This window comes from Humulus lupulus, chromosome 2 (genome assembly GCF_963169125.1).
Source record: "Humulus lupulus chromosome 2, drHumLupu1.1, whole genome shotgun sequence".
Lineage (NCBI taxonomy): Eukaryota > Viridiplantae > Streptophyta > Magnoliopsida > Rosales > Cannabaceae > Humulus > Humulus lupulus.
In genome coordinates this window covers 4518770-4532810 of record NC_084794.1, presented here as the reverse complement: position 1 = coordinate 4532810, position 14041 = coordinate 4518770, and the positions used below count along the sequence as shown (strand labels likewise).

The following is a 14041-nucleotide window of genomic DNA, read 5'->3' as shown; positions in this document are numbered from 1 at the left end:
CGTGCCGAAAAACTGTTCACGGATCGAGAAACACTGAGAGCCCCACCACCGGTAGGGCTTAAAGTGAAGCCCCTATAGGAGAATTTCCCTAAGATATTATACTAATTTTATATCAATTAATATTTAAAAAAAAATTATCATATCATATTTTGGCGTTTCCTTATTTTTATAATTAAAACATAACCAATAATTTAAGAAGATTGTACGTTTTAAAACTACAACTACCTTTTTTTTTTTTAAATAATTTGACGTAAGAGAATTATAGAATACATAATGAAATTTTTTTTTTTATGAAATTGCTTAAAATGAAAAAATAATAACAGTCATATATATATATATATATTAATATAATTTTATAAAACCCAGTTATTCCTTATTTTATACATAAAAGGGATTGATAGTTTTTTTTTAACATATTAACATTTTTTTCCTAACACTATATTGATAATATATTAACATGCCTATTTCTATTAATATAGTGCCCCATTTTTGTATACATAGATGATTCTAGCAACTTAATATATTTGTTTTGAGTGCGGTCCATGTGATTAGAACTATACACATAATCTATTTATGAAATAGATCTCATCTCAATTTAATTAAACATTGTATCAGCACAAATGATTTATTTATTTCCACTCATTATTCTTCATACAAGATATTATACCAATTTCAAATTAATTAGTAATTAAAACCAATTAAAAAATATCATGCATTACCTTATTCTAATAATTATGGTACTATTTTAGAAACATTGCCGATTTAAGAAGATTCTACGTTTTTGGGCAACTAGTGACTAGTGTCCCTTTTCACCATTGTTATGACTTCCATTATTTCATTATTAACTTCATGTAAGTATTTGAAACGATTATTATTCTACATTAATTTTCGTAAGCATGTATTCATGTAGTAATATATTCTAACTTTTGATTTGTATAATATTTGAGTACATATAGTGGTGAATATGTACATAGTTGCTCGTCCAAACGAGTACTTGGTAGTGAAAGACATAGGTAGTGATATGAAGATATGTAGGAAAGCTTATATTACGTACCATTTTCAAATGACCAAAACAATTGATGTTAGGCCATACTGGTATCAATTTCGCATTGGGATCAAATCTATTGATAACACACCCTTTGTAATCCATGCAACCTTCAAGATGTGCCCTGATCTTAATGACAAGGCTGCAATTATTCTCTATGCCAAGCTTGTCTATCCACATAGTTACTTAGATTTTGCTAATCCTCCTTATTTGCTTTTGGATAAGTATATTAAAACTAAGATTAGTAATATTGCCTCCACCATGACCGAGGGTGAGATTTTTATCAATAACGACGATGGGGCTTCACAATTGTTCAAGGACAAAGTTCTCCAACTTCAACATCATTTTCGTTGTTGTTTTTGGATTATTATACTCAACAATGATGTCAATATCAAGAAACAAACTTTTGAAAAGCCATTTTTTAGATTCCTACTTTCATCTTGACTGCCTAAGTTGGATTTATTCTTTGAAAGTAAGTATTAATTTTTTTAATTATTATTAGTTTATAATCAAAGAAATATTATTACATCTCTTTTGGATTATAAATTGGCTTTTTTTATTATTATTAATGCCAACCATTGATTATATGTCAATTTATGCATGAAATTACAAGAAGAACACTATGTTGCTCCTGGGATTGAGCATTATTTGGTTGTCACACAATCCAACGTGGATGATGATATTTGGCTCTTTAAGAAGGCTGATCTTACTTGGTCGTACAACTGCAATATTCTATGTTTCTCCATTCAGATTCCATTTTCAAATTCAAGCCAAGTCTATTGAGAATCTACCATTTATAATGGATACATCATTCCAAATGTGCCCTCATATTGACGATTATGGTTCACTTTATTTTTTTGCTAAACTCGTCAATCCATATAAGAAAATTTCTATAGAAAATTATTGAAGAGAAAATTTGTATTGCTGCTGCTTCCACACTATAGATGATATTTTTAACCATCTTTCACAAATAGTATTTAAGAAGAAGGTTGTCGACAAAATACAACATGTACTCAAAGAGTTTGGAATTGTGATCAAACAAGTCTCTATCGAGAAAATTGTAAGGGCTTGTGAAAATTGTGCCATGGAATGTTAATAAACACTATGTAAGTATATATTTTAGTGTTTTACATTGAATTTATAATAACTCATATTCAAGTTTTACTGTTGCTTTGTACTAATATATTATTTATTTTTACACAACCATAATTCTTTGGTTTTGCTAATTTTTTTTCTTTTTTGATTATTTTAGGTGGTGCGAACATCATACATTGATTTATTCAGTTCAACACTAACTCAATTTCAAGTTTTGATATTATTCCTAGCTATTTATTGGTTTAGTTTAAATTTCAATCAATACTCTTATATCGTTTTTAAGTTTTTCTTTGTTTGAGTAATGCTATGGATTGTAATTATATGACGTTTAAGATTTTTCTAAACATTTAGAATCTACTCTATTATTTAACTAGAAAATATAACCGCGCTTCGCGCAATCTTTTGTAATTATTACAAAATATACATATTTTAAAATACTTTTAGGAGATTGCTACAATATGGATTTTTTTCACCATACTCGTACAACATGTTCTTTATATGGACACGTGAGGGCGTATTGACCACAATTTTTTTCATAATGGTGTCCATTGTATATCAAACCTCTTGCAAGTTTTTGAAAAATTCTGAATAATTAAAATACCGAAAACAAAGTTAAAAAAATTTGTTGTACGTGTGCTTTTATTTTTTATTATTATTATCATTATTATACGCTTTACGTAATTTTTTTTATTAAAAATCTAAATTATGTATATGGAAATTTATGTTTTGTGTAAGACTTTTTTGGGCGATTACCTGTTTGAACCCTTTAGTTTTAAAAATTAACTTTTAGAACTCGTGTTTTGTCAAAATATTAAATATAAGATTTGATATATCGATTATTTGAACATTATATTTTGGCCGATTACCCGTTTTGACCCTTTATTTTTATAATTTAACATTTGGACCGTATATTTATTCAAAAGGTTAAAAATTATTTATAAAAATTAAATTATATATAATTTATGTTTTTTGTAAGGGTTCACATCATTTTGAACCTTGTATTTTAGCCAATTACCCGTTAGGACTTTTATTTTTAAAAATTGGACCTCAAGTTTTGTCAAAATTTTAAAAATAGGAATAGATAGATCGGTTATTTGAACACAATACTTTGGCCGATTACTCGTTTTAACTCTTTATTTTTAAAAATTAACCTTTGGACTATGTATTTATTCAAAGTGTTAAAAATTCTTTATAGAAAGTAAATTATATAAATATATATAATTTATGTTTTACTTAAGGGTTCACACCATTTTGAACTTTGTATTTTAGCCGATTACCCGTTTGGACTATTTATTTTTTAAAATTAACTCGTGGACCTTGTGTTTACTCATTTAGATAATTTATTGTTAAAAATTGACATTTGGATCTCGTATTTTGTCAACAGGTTATAAATAAAAATAAATAGATTATTTATTTATTTATTATTATATATAGATATAAATATTATAATTTGAATTTATACATTTTGTAATTCAACTATATATATTTAACGTAATTTTATATTTGTTTATATATACTAATATGATATATATACATAAACTAACAATTTTAGATATGCAATTTATATATATACACATATATTCATATATATATAGAGAGAGAGAGTGAGAGAGAGATTGAATACCTTGAAACTTGAACTATTGATTATTACTCACTTGACTAATTGAGAGCCAAATCATGAAGCTAAATTAATATTATGTTTATATGTATTGATATTTTTAATTGTTAAGATATTTTGGTTTTGAATTTGAAATTTTTTACGTTTTAACAGCTCTTTAAATAAATTTTTAATCAAATTAATATCATGTTTATATATATTGTTGTGTATATTTATTGATATTTTTAATTGTTAATATATTTTGGTTTGGAATTTGAAATTTTACTTTTTTTTTATTTTTGTAAAAAGTTAGATATTTAAGTATTAATTAATAGCTCTTTATGTTTTTTTTTATCTATAGATATATGCTATTTTTAAACTACATTTTTTAAAACATATATATCTAAAATAAAACAATATTTACGTAAAATACATTACTTCATTAATTTATAAAATATATTTTTTTGAATGTATTAATTTATATATAAGCGTAGTTAGTAGTTACGTTTTTTTTTATTACTATATTTTTTAAATGTGTAAAATAGATAGAAATTAAAAAAATATCTTATTTAAATATTTAAAAAATAAAGTTTAAATAATTAATAATAAAAATGAATAAAAATTTAGATTAAAGGAGAAAATAGAAAAAATAGTTTTGAGTAATTTTAGAGTGTCACATCATCTCCTTAAAGCTCTCATATTTATATATATACTAGGTAAAAGCAACGTGTAATACACGTTTGTTTAGTTTTAAAATTGTAAACATTATATATAATTTTAATAAAAATTGGTTAACTATTTTTTTTTAAAATATATATATTTTTATAATCGAATGAATTATAGTTCTATATTATATATAAATATTTATATTAATAATTTTTATATTTATGACATATAAACATAACGTTGACATAAATATATATTTACATGATTACATGACATATATATATAAAATAGAATAATATTTAAAAAGAAATTGATAATAGAAATAAAATAAGAATAGAAAAATTCATAGTGTAGACAGTAGTATATATGCATCAACTATTTTTAGATTCTAATATATTTCGCAATGTCCTTTGGTGAATTTGATGAAGAAAAAAAGCTACAATCACTTAATAAAAATAAATTATCACACAAATTTATAAGATAAAAAAATAATATGCATGTCTTTATTATTTTTAAATAAATATGATTTAATTATTTAAATTATCATAAAATATCTTAAAAATATCTTATTTTAATTAATTTTTGTTTAAGTTTATGTTTGTTCTATTTTTTAATTTAACAGTAACAACAAAGGATTATATATTACATGTTTAATGTAATATTAAGTTTGATTAAATTTTATTTAAGTTATAAAATATATGGTTTTATTATTTTTAAATAATTATCATTGTAAAATATCTAAAAAAATATCTTATTTTAATTTGTTTATTTATTTATTTATTTAAGTTTAAGTCATGTTTACAATCTACTGTTAAATTTAAAAATATTTTGTTAAATATAAGAATATTCTGTTAAAGTTAACTGGAAAAAATTAAAAAACAGTTAAAACCAAGAATTTCCGTTATCTACACACTTTTTATATAGAATAGATGTATATATATATAAATTTTTGTTAGTTTATTAGGTATTTAATTAAAAAAATATCTTATTTAAATATTTAAAAAAATAGAGTTTAAATAATTAATAATAAAAATGAATAAAAAAAATTAGATTAAAGGAGAAAATAGAAAAAAATAATTTTGAGTAATTTTAGAGTGCCGCATTATCTCCTTGAAGCTCTCCTTTATATATATATATATAGATAGATAATAAAATACCTTTGTTTTGATATCTTGTGTTGTTTCCAACTTATGTATGTCTAAACAAAGCTTAATTCAATGACATTTATACAAAACAAATCTCTTGTTTTTTCAACTATATCAACAAATAAGTGGAAATTAGCCGTATACCCACTTTTAAAAAGTTCCATTATTTTGTGTTCCTTCAATTTTTTTTTTATCAATTTGTATAATTAACCTGATAATTAAATTGAGTATTTACCAACTTTTACATTCTAGAATAATTGAGGGAAATCAGTCCAAAAATACTCATAAAATATCTCATCCAAGATGATGGGAACATCACAAAGCTTCTCTATCTTTTGAAATAGTCCAAAAAAGTAACCTTATCTACATTCACAAATATCTTGCTTCTTCTGTCACCAAATTTATCCTATAAATTAGTGCTTTGATTGTTATGATCATTAATTCACTCCAATTACAAAAAATCTAAAGAGCTTCAACTTCACATATTACCATCGTCAAAATGCAGGCAACTTTGAGCTTTTCTCCTACTCTTATGATCCCTTTGAGACCCTCCAAAACACCTTCTCAACTGACCCATTTTCCTTCTCAGTTATGTGCTTCTTTCACTTCACATCGTTCTAGTGTCAAAGCAACCGCTGTGACCAATGATACTAACACAGTTGATTACAACTCTGCATTCTCGTAAGTGTTTCAACCTCATATCCAACTATTTCAAGCCGATCATTTTCTAATGTTTCTTTGCAAAACAACATTCCTATATGGTTTCTTGATAACTATTTTATATATATATAAAATGAATTTACTCATTTAGTACCCTTTATTTTTGCAAAGTATCATTCTTGTACCTTCTGTTTTCAATAATGCTCATATGGTACTCCGTATTTGAAAACATAGATATTGGGTATCCTAAATGATAAAATTCTATTAATATGACCAAACTGATTAATTAAATTTGAGTTTAGGGTACAAAATATGTACAATTTTAAAATGCATGTACCAAATATGTATGATTTCAAAATATAAAGTACCAAATGAGCATTATTTGTAAATACATGGTATTTTACAAAAACACAGCTACCAAATAGTTACTACCCTACAAAAAACCATAAAAAAAAGTTGTTCATTCAAACACTCCTATAAACTAACTAACATCATAGTCACATAAATGTGAGCCTTTTCTAATTTTGGGTTGGACTTTTGCCTATACTTCCACTAGTTGATTATTAGTTTATAGTCGTCTTTAATGGACATTGTTTTGTTCAGTGTGTTTCCTGCAGAAGCCTGTGATACAATAGGTGGAGAAGCATGCTGGGAAGGCATGTTTCCTGAAGCAAAGCTTCAACAAAAGCAGAGTGGCTCACCAGCACCAGCTTCAGAGAGCTTTGACAGAGAATATTTAGAGTACAGTGAACCAAAAACGTATGCATGCTTACTTAGTGGACTGAATATATTTTCTTTGGTTTAAAGTTAATAATAAAAAAAAACAATAATAAACTGACAAAAATAAGTTGTTGTATTAATTTGATGCAGAGTTTTTCGAAGAGAGGCTTGTGATGACCTTGGTGGTGAGTTCTGTGAGCATGACTATCAGAAGAGTGTGTATTAGTGGTAGAGAAGAGTTTACACAACAACTTTTATGCTATTTAGTCTTGAATGTATAAAGAATATGTACCTAGTATATCCCATGCTGTAAAACTCTGCATTATATTATCTAATCAACTTCTCAACTTTGTATCATAAATACTAAAGCAGTGAATGATTTGCTATTAACATAGAAAGGGTTTGAGGATTTTAACAGAAGGGTCAAAATAATAATTGGTGAATGGTCCAAGATGGAAAGATTTCTTATTACTATTATCTTTTGGGTCAAATGAACAATCCAGATTTGAGTAGAGATAGAGTTATCTGCCACTTGGTTAAGTTAGCTCCACATGTTTATCCTCTAAAAGATATTATTTGTATTATTATTGTACTTATTGTGATTTTGATGTAGACTGATGGAATAGATGAACTTATCCACTTACTAAGTTCTTCAATCCAATCCCTTTAGTGTAAAGCCAAATCTTGAAAACCATCAACTATTTATGGCTTCAAAGAGACAAAACCATCACAAACAAGTAAAAAATATCAAATGTCTCTCCGATCAGATATTTCCATAATAATAATAATAAAAAATAGATGTACATGGTCAATCTTAGGAAAAGTAAACAAAATGCATCATTCATTAGTGATTCTTCAAAAGTTGATTTTTCACTCAATTAGAAAAATGAAGTTAAATAAGATCTTTCACTTGGACCAATCTAAATGTCACTCCAATTGGATCCCTAATAATGGTCCAAGTGAATGAATATTGGTTTGCAATAAAAACCTACTAAAGGCCACTCTAAAAAGTACTACTTTTGCTCAAAATTCATAAACCATTAGTTAAATTTTCTCTCATTTTGGTAAGAACACCAAACTGTGGAAAGTGAGAGGGTACTATATAGTTACATTGCAAATAAACCACCATGGCCAATACAGGGACAGGACATGGCCAGAAGCAGATGCATTTTGTACAACTAAAAAAAGACAAACAACATGAAAGAACGGCCAAACCCTAGAGAAAACTGTTCGAGTATGGTGAACTTAGAGATGCTTCATAATTTTGCCATTATAGTCATGAAAATTAATAGCGCCGACCACCTGCTGTTGACAAAAGGACACGACTTGGTTTCTTGCCTTTCTTTCCCAATTCGTTCATCTTCGGTGCCTCTAAGCTTTCAACAGCTTTGTCTCTAGATATTACATTAGCGAATGACAGTACACCGGTGTTTCTTGAACCTGCAGAAAACAAAAAGACTCAACAAATTCAACATTGCTACTTGAAACAATGTGGTTTGATTTGATTCATAGTCCAAGCTACTTGAAACAATGTGGTTCAATTTGATTCATAGTCCAAGAGCAAAACAGTTTAATATGGGACAATGGCTTTGAAACCATAAAACTATAGCAGGTACTCATGAGAGACTCAAACATCACACTTTGTGGGGTTAAACTTTGATCATGCACATAATTTGAACTTGATGACAATGATAAGGTATATATAGGAGAATAGATAATCATGATACAAAAGACAAAAGTATGGTTTCGTAGAAAAGCAGCCCTTCATACTAACCAGTGGAAGAAGACTCCGTTGTCGCAGAGTTTTCATGTTGAGAACTAGTTTCCTCAATTTTCAGAGCTGGAGAATCATGCCCAGCAGCAAAACCAAGCTTTGTTACATTTGAAAAGAGTCTCCGTTCCCCAACAACTGAAGAACTTGATGATGCCACAGTTGAAGTTCCTAAAGCTGAACGTAGTCATGGCAAGAGTATATAAAGCTCAGATGAGATCAACATCCAAAAGGACCAAATATGAACATGCAAATCCAATTGTAAGGAAAAAAATTACATGACATTAGGACAGTCAAGATAAAACCTTTTAAAAATCTCATAACTCCAATAACATATACAATATATACGTTAATGAAAGCACAAGGTTTATTAACTTTCTGCAACATCATTGCATTGTTACTAGCCCCACCTTTTATTCCACAAAATATTATAAATAAAAAATAAATCATATACTCCTTTAGCCATAACAGAAAAAGAAAAAGAAAAAAATCAAGGCAAACTATTACCGATCTTTCTCTTTCACAATATATTTTTATTCCTACATCTCCACTCCAGGTACACCAGAGAGTGAGAACAATATTACCTTCAAAGTCATCCATGGAGAAAATAGGGGATTCATCACGAGATGACTGCACAAAATTGGAATATATAGGCATTGGACCCTCTACAGCAGCTTCGGCCTTGATTTTCTCTTTCCGCTCCTAGAAATAAGAGTAGCATATTAGCAGATAATTCTAAAAGCAAGCGCAAACTCATGTTTGATGCAGATATTAAATACCCAAGAACCACAGCAACACGGTTTTGGGCATTTATATTAAACCCAACAACACAGTATTGGACACTTATATTAAACCCATTATGCCACTATAAACCTACCACGTATATGATCAATATGTAACCACTGTTTTAGGAGTACAATGAAATACATATTAAGGGTAAACCATTATAGTTCTTATGTACTTATGTGTTGGCCTCCCTAGAGGTTTTGAAGGCATAACAGTATCCAGTGTCCCTTCAGTTATGCATGCAATACTGCCCTTCCAATGAAAAAACATGCTTACGCTAAATAAATATTTGAACAAAAAAGAGGCAAAAATTGCTTCTACTGTCAGCACAAAGCAATATCAATTAGTTTAGCAATATGCACTCTGCGTTTGGACTACATTTATAGCAAAATATAAAATACAAGTACAATGATACCTTGCGAGCAACTTGCTTCCTTTGCTTTGAACGTTTCTTTATTTCATCCATAAATGGAAGCATGGAATCAGGGGGTAAAAGCTCGCCCAAATCGATTTCACATAGCTGAAACATAATTTAACCATTAGATACCTAATTTCAAACCTATGAAAAATTACAATTATATTACATAATTACTAGTGTCAAGGTACCTGAAAAGTTGTAGTTAAAGAAAAATGGCTCAAGAAGCGAAAACGCCTCCTTATGGCTTCTGACTGAGTCACTGTCTCTAATTGCAAAATCTTTCCAGATATTCTACAATGAAGATATTAAAGTTTAGAGAATAAACACAGAAATAAAACCGCCTCTAATTACAAAATATTTCCAAAGATTCTGCAATAGATAAATAAAAAACATATACAGTTCATAATTAGACATGTAGATGATACTTTTAAACAGAATATTTAGAAAAATTGGGCAATCAATTACTTGGCAAAACTGTTACTAAACACATGCTAACAAGGGAAAACGTACATTTTGAAGCCTTAGCATAAGATGACAAGAACTATCAGTCATAATGCAAAATCAGAAATCAACAGGTACAATAAAATTTAAGTGATGAGAAAGTTTGTCCCGAGTACTGCTTTTAAGGGACTATATTGCACAAAACAAGAAAAAGTGTATAGCCATAAACCTGTCAGGCAGCAAATCGGGGCTCCCAAAATGATGTAGTAGACACTTCATATTTAATGGGTGGAGAATGATGTGCTGACCATCAGCTGCCTAGCACAGACATAACCAGAGTATGAGAAACAGTAGAACACTCAACGATTCAGGTTTATTTTTTTTATTCTCATGTTCCATGTTGGGTAGAGAAACAGTGACCAAAGATTATTGAAACTAATATACCTTGAAAAATAAATTTAGTAGCAGATAGAAATCCCAGTTGACATCAATCCAGTGAAAATTATGAAATCTCAATTGATGCTAATCTAGTGAAAATGTTGATATAAATCTAGTGAGATTTTCAGAAAGGCATGGGCAGCAACAACCCCAAGATGCAATGACTTATCCCTCAGAATCCCTCAGCCACAATTGTGCAAGAGCTCAGGTAAAATTGGTATTTGATATAATAGGCAGTAACATTGAAGTTATCCATAGGGATACTTCATAAATAAATGGACTACTTCAAAATCTCAAAATCTATTTAAAAACAACTATGGATGAAGAACACTTGTGAGCAATTTTTAATGTAAAATACACAATTGCACATTGTAGTTAATTGCACATTGTAGCTAATTCTACATCTTATTAATCAATCTAGATTTGGAACCTTTATTTTCTTTCATATTTCACAAAATTCAAAATGAGAGTTACAAACATGATGAAATTGAAAGAAACATCTATTATCACTCAGTCACCTGGTAAAAATTGTAAGAATCCTTCTCCTTGACATCTCCAAAGACCTTTGAGTTCCTCTCATTGCTTTCATCGTACGAAGAAGATAACACGATTTCTTGGGGCCCTAATGATTCTGCCGCGTCTGCAGACTGATCAGAACAGATCTGTACATCTAAACAAATTCTTTCTATATTGTCGAAACTCTTATTTTTATCAGAGACCTCAGTAGACAAAGTTTCAACTTTAGAGCCTACTAAATCAATGTTATTTTGAGTAGCATTTGCGGCTGGCTGTGTAGCGTATGAACCGGTATTGCGACCAAATTCAGAAGATTTAACATTATCACACGCACGGTGCTCATCCCAATACTTCTTTCTCTGTTCTAATTGTTCCATTGCAGCACAAACATATGGAAGCCTCTCTAGGTCATCAACAAGCCCCGAGTCTGCTCTTACTAACCAACCATCTAGATCAGAAATTGCCTTTCTGACTGACAGATCTACATCTGATGTAAATGTAAACTTTGAAAATGGATCATAAGTTTCTTCAGGGCTCCCTATGTTAAGTTCTTTCTTCTGTTTATTTTTGTGGGACAGCATAGAGGAGTCCTTCTGTCGAGTTAAAAGTAGAAACTCTACTTTATCACCAACCCTGTACTCATTAACATTCTCAATGAAGAGAGTATACAAGTCCTTAGGTGATATCATAACAAAACATAAAGGACATCTTTTCCAGCAGTCACCTTTCGCATCCTCCTTTCCCATTAACAAGTACTGAAGAATACAGGGGAAACAAAATATATGTCCACATGAGGTTATCTGTGAACAAAGAGGAGATTCCAGACAAATTGGACATTGAACAGTAGACGAGGTAGAGTATCTCAAGCATATAATGTCCTCCCACCGTAACATTTTATCTGGATCCATTGATTCAGGGGTATAGTTCCCCGAATCTAGCACCACAAATTTGTAGTTTGCCTGAAGAAATAGATCTTTATTGTAAGGCTTTATCTTGTGCTGCCTTCTTGGAGGAGGAGCTCTAGGTTGAGAACGAGAAATAGGGTCATAATGAAAATTTAACAAGTGATTGCCACTCGTCACTTGAGCTTTTCTTCCTCCTGATGATGCAGAGCTTCCATGAGAATTTACAAGTCCAGCACTTTGTTGATTTCGAGGAGAAACTGTGGTTCCTGAGAATTTCCCTCTACCCTGGGCTGATCCAGCTCCTCGTCCACCAGAGCGACTCTGGGAATGCACGTTGGGCATTTGGTGAGATAAATTATTGTCGACATTTCTCCCCAACTCAATTACCTAGAAAATTCAGAATTATAGAATAAGAACATTGTACGTTAAATGAATACTTGTACCTATAGCACTATACTACCCTCCAACAAGAAGTAGACTCTGTAACAGCTAACAGGTACAAGCTCAAGTAAATAACATGGATTTTACACCCAAAAAAAAACAAGCATATTTCCAAAAGAGAACAGATTTACACCAATCATATATGTCTATCTGTCCATACCTCTTTGAAAATCCCACCAGAATCTTGAGTACCAGAGACGAAGGATCCTGCAAGTACATTGAACATAGAATGGTAAGCATTTTACCATCGAGGAGCTCACAGTGCAACTATCCAAATATAAAAACAACTTCAAGCAGAGGAATTTCTCCCACGAAGTAAATAAGATTACAACACGCTTAGTAATTAAACTATGTGCAAGCTTTCTATCTCTAGTTCAAGACTCAAAATTTCAATCTTCCACAATTCAGCTGACTTCAATTTGCATTTCCCATTTCATGGTTCCCTATCCAAAAAAATAGAAGCCCAAATGCATTATACGAGCCAAGCTGCAGCAAAGCCAAAAATTACCCCCTCCAATACATATAGAAGAACTCCAAAAGCAGTTCCCAAAATTGAGCTCCGACACTCTAGGGTTCACACTTAACGTTCGAGATAACAATAATTTCAAGTAAAGTAATAGCAACCAAACGAAAATCAAATAAAATACCTGAATTTTCTGGGGACACAGCGTTGGGAGGAGATTGAGATTGAGATTGAGAGTGGGCGATCTGAAGCGATCCAAAGGAGTGAAATTGGCGGGATGGAGATTGAGAGGAGGAGCAGAAGCGTCCATGATTAGAAGAGCTAGGGTTTGCAGAAGGAGTTGGAGAAGAAGACGACGAACTGGATCCTTGGGCTTTGTCAGGCAAGATGGACATGAAATTGTTCGATGGTACTCCCACCCCTCTTTTTCTGGGTCGTCTTTTCAATTTCTCAGCTTCGTCTTTTCTCGTCTTTCTCTGTTATCTCGTTTTATTGCTTCTATTTCGCACGCTTTCCAGCTACGCACGTGTCAACATAATTACACATAATTTTTTTTTTTGAGAATTATAGAATTTCACTTTACGCCTTCCTGTTGGGTTATTCACTGTTTTTGATTTTTTTTTTATTTTTTTATCATCGTGTATATTATAAATTGTAATTGTTCATAACATTATATAAATTTTTAAAAAATTTTGAATGGTCAAACATGTTATTTTTACGTGTGCAACAATATTTTTTTAATTTAATTTTTGGTACTGGAAATTATTCAGAATTTTTTAAAAATCACGTTAATGTTCTAAATAGCTTCAATATACACGATTATAAAAAAAAATTATATCAAAAACTATTCAAAGGTCGATAACACTTAAAGCGTCACCGCCGATAAGACTTAAAATGAAATCCTTACCGTAGAATGGTCCAATTTTTTTTCTTT

The 14041-nt window shown here is 29.9% G+C and overlaps 3 protein-coding genes across 3 annotated transcripts; 2 read left to right on the top strand and 1 right to left on the bottom strand.

Annotated features, from left to right (window-relative positions):
* Window positions 1-964: 964 nt before the first annotated feature.
* LOC133820023 (flotillin-like protein 1) lies at window positions 965-1489 on the top strand. Its single transcript, XM_062253421.1, has one exon. The coding sequence runs from the start codon at window positions 965-967 to the stop codon at window positions 1487-1489; it is 525 nt and encodes a 174-aa protein (XP_062109405.1).
* Window positions 1490-5981: 4492 nt separating this feature from the next.
* LOC133816982 (light-regulated protein 1, chloroplastic) lies at window positions 5982-7289 on the top strand. Its single transcript, XM_062249345.1, has 3 exons — window positions 5982-6229; window positions 6812-6967; window positions 7079-7289. Exons 1-3 carry the CDS (start codon window positions 6048-6050, stop codon window positions 7152-7154), a joined length of 414 nt encoding a protein of 137 aa, XP_062105329.1. The 5' UTR covers window positions 5982-6047; the 3' UTR covers window positions 7155-7289.
* Window positions 7290-7752: 463 nt separating this feature from the next.
* Window positions 7753-13579, bottom strand: LOC133816981 (uncharacterized). Its single transcript, XM_062249344.1, has 9 exons — window positions 13292-13579; window positions 12805-12851; window positions 11301-12590; window positions 10574-10662; window positions 10092-10194; window positions 9901-10005; window positions 9284-9401; window positions 8703-8876; window positions 7753-8368 (listed from the first exon to the last, which is right to left on the bottom strand). The coding sequence occupies exons 1-9, from the start codon at window positions 13500-13502 to the stop codon at window positions 8214-8216; spliced, it is 2292 nt and encodes a 763-aa protein (XP_062105328.1). The 5' UTR covers window positions 13503-13579; the 3' UTR covers window positions 7753-8213.
* Window positions 13580-14041: the final 462 nt, after the last annotated feature.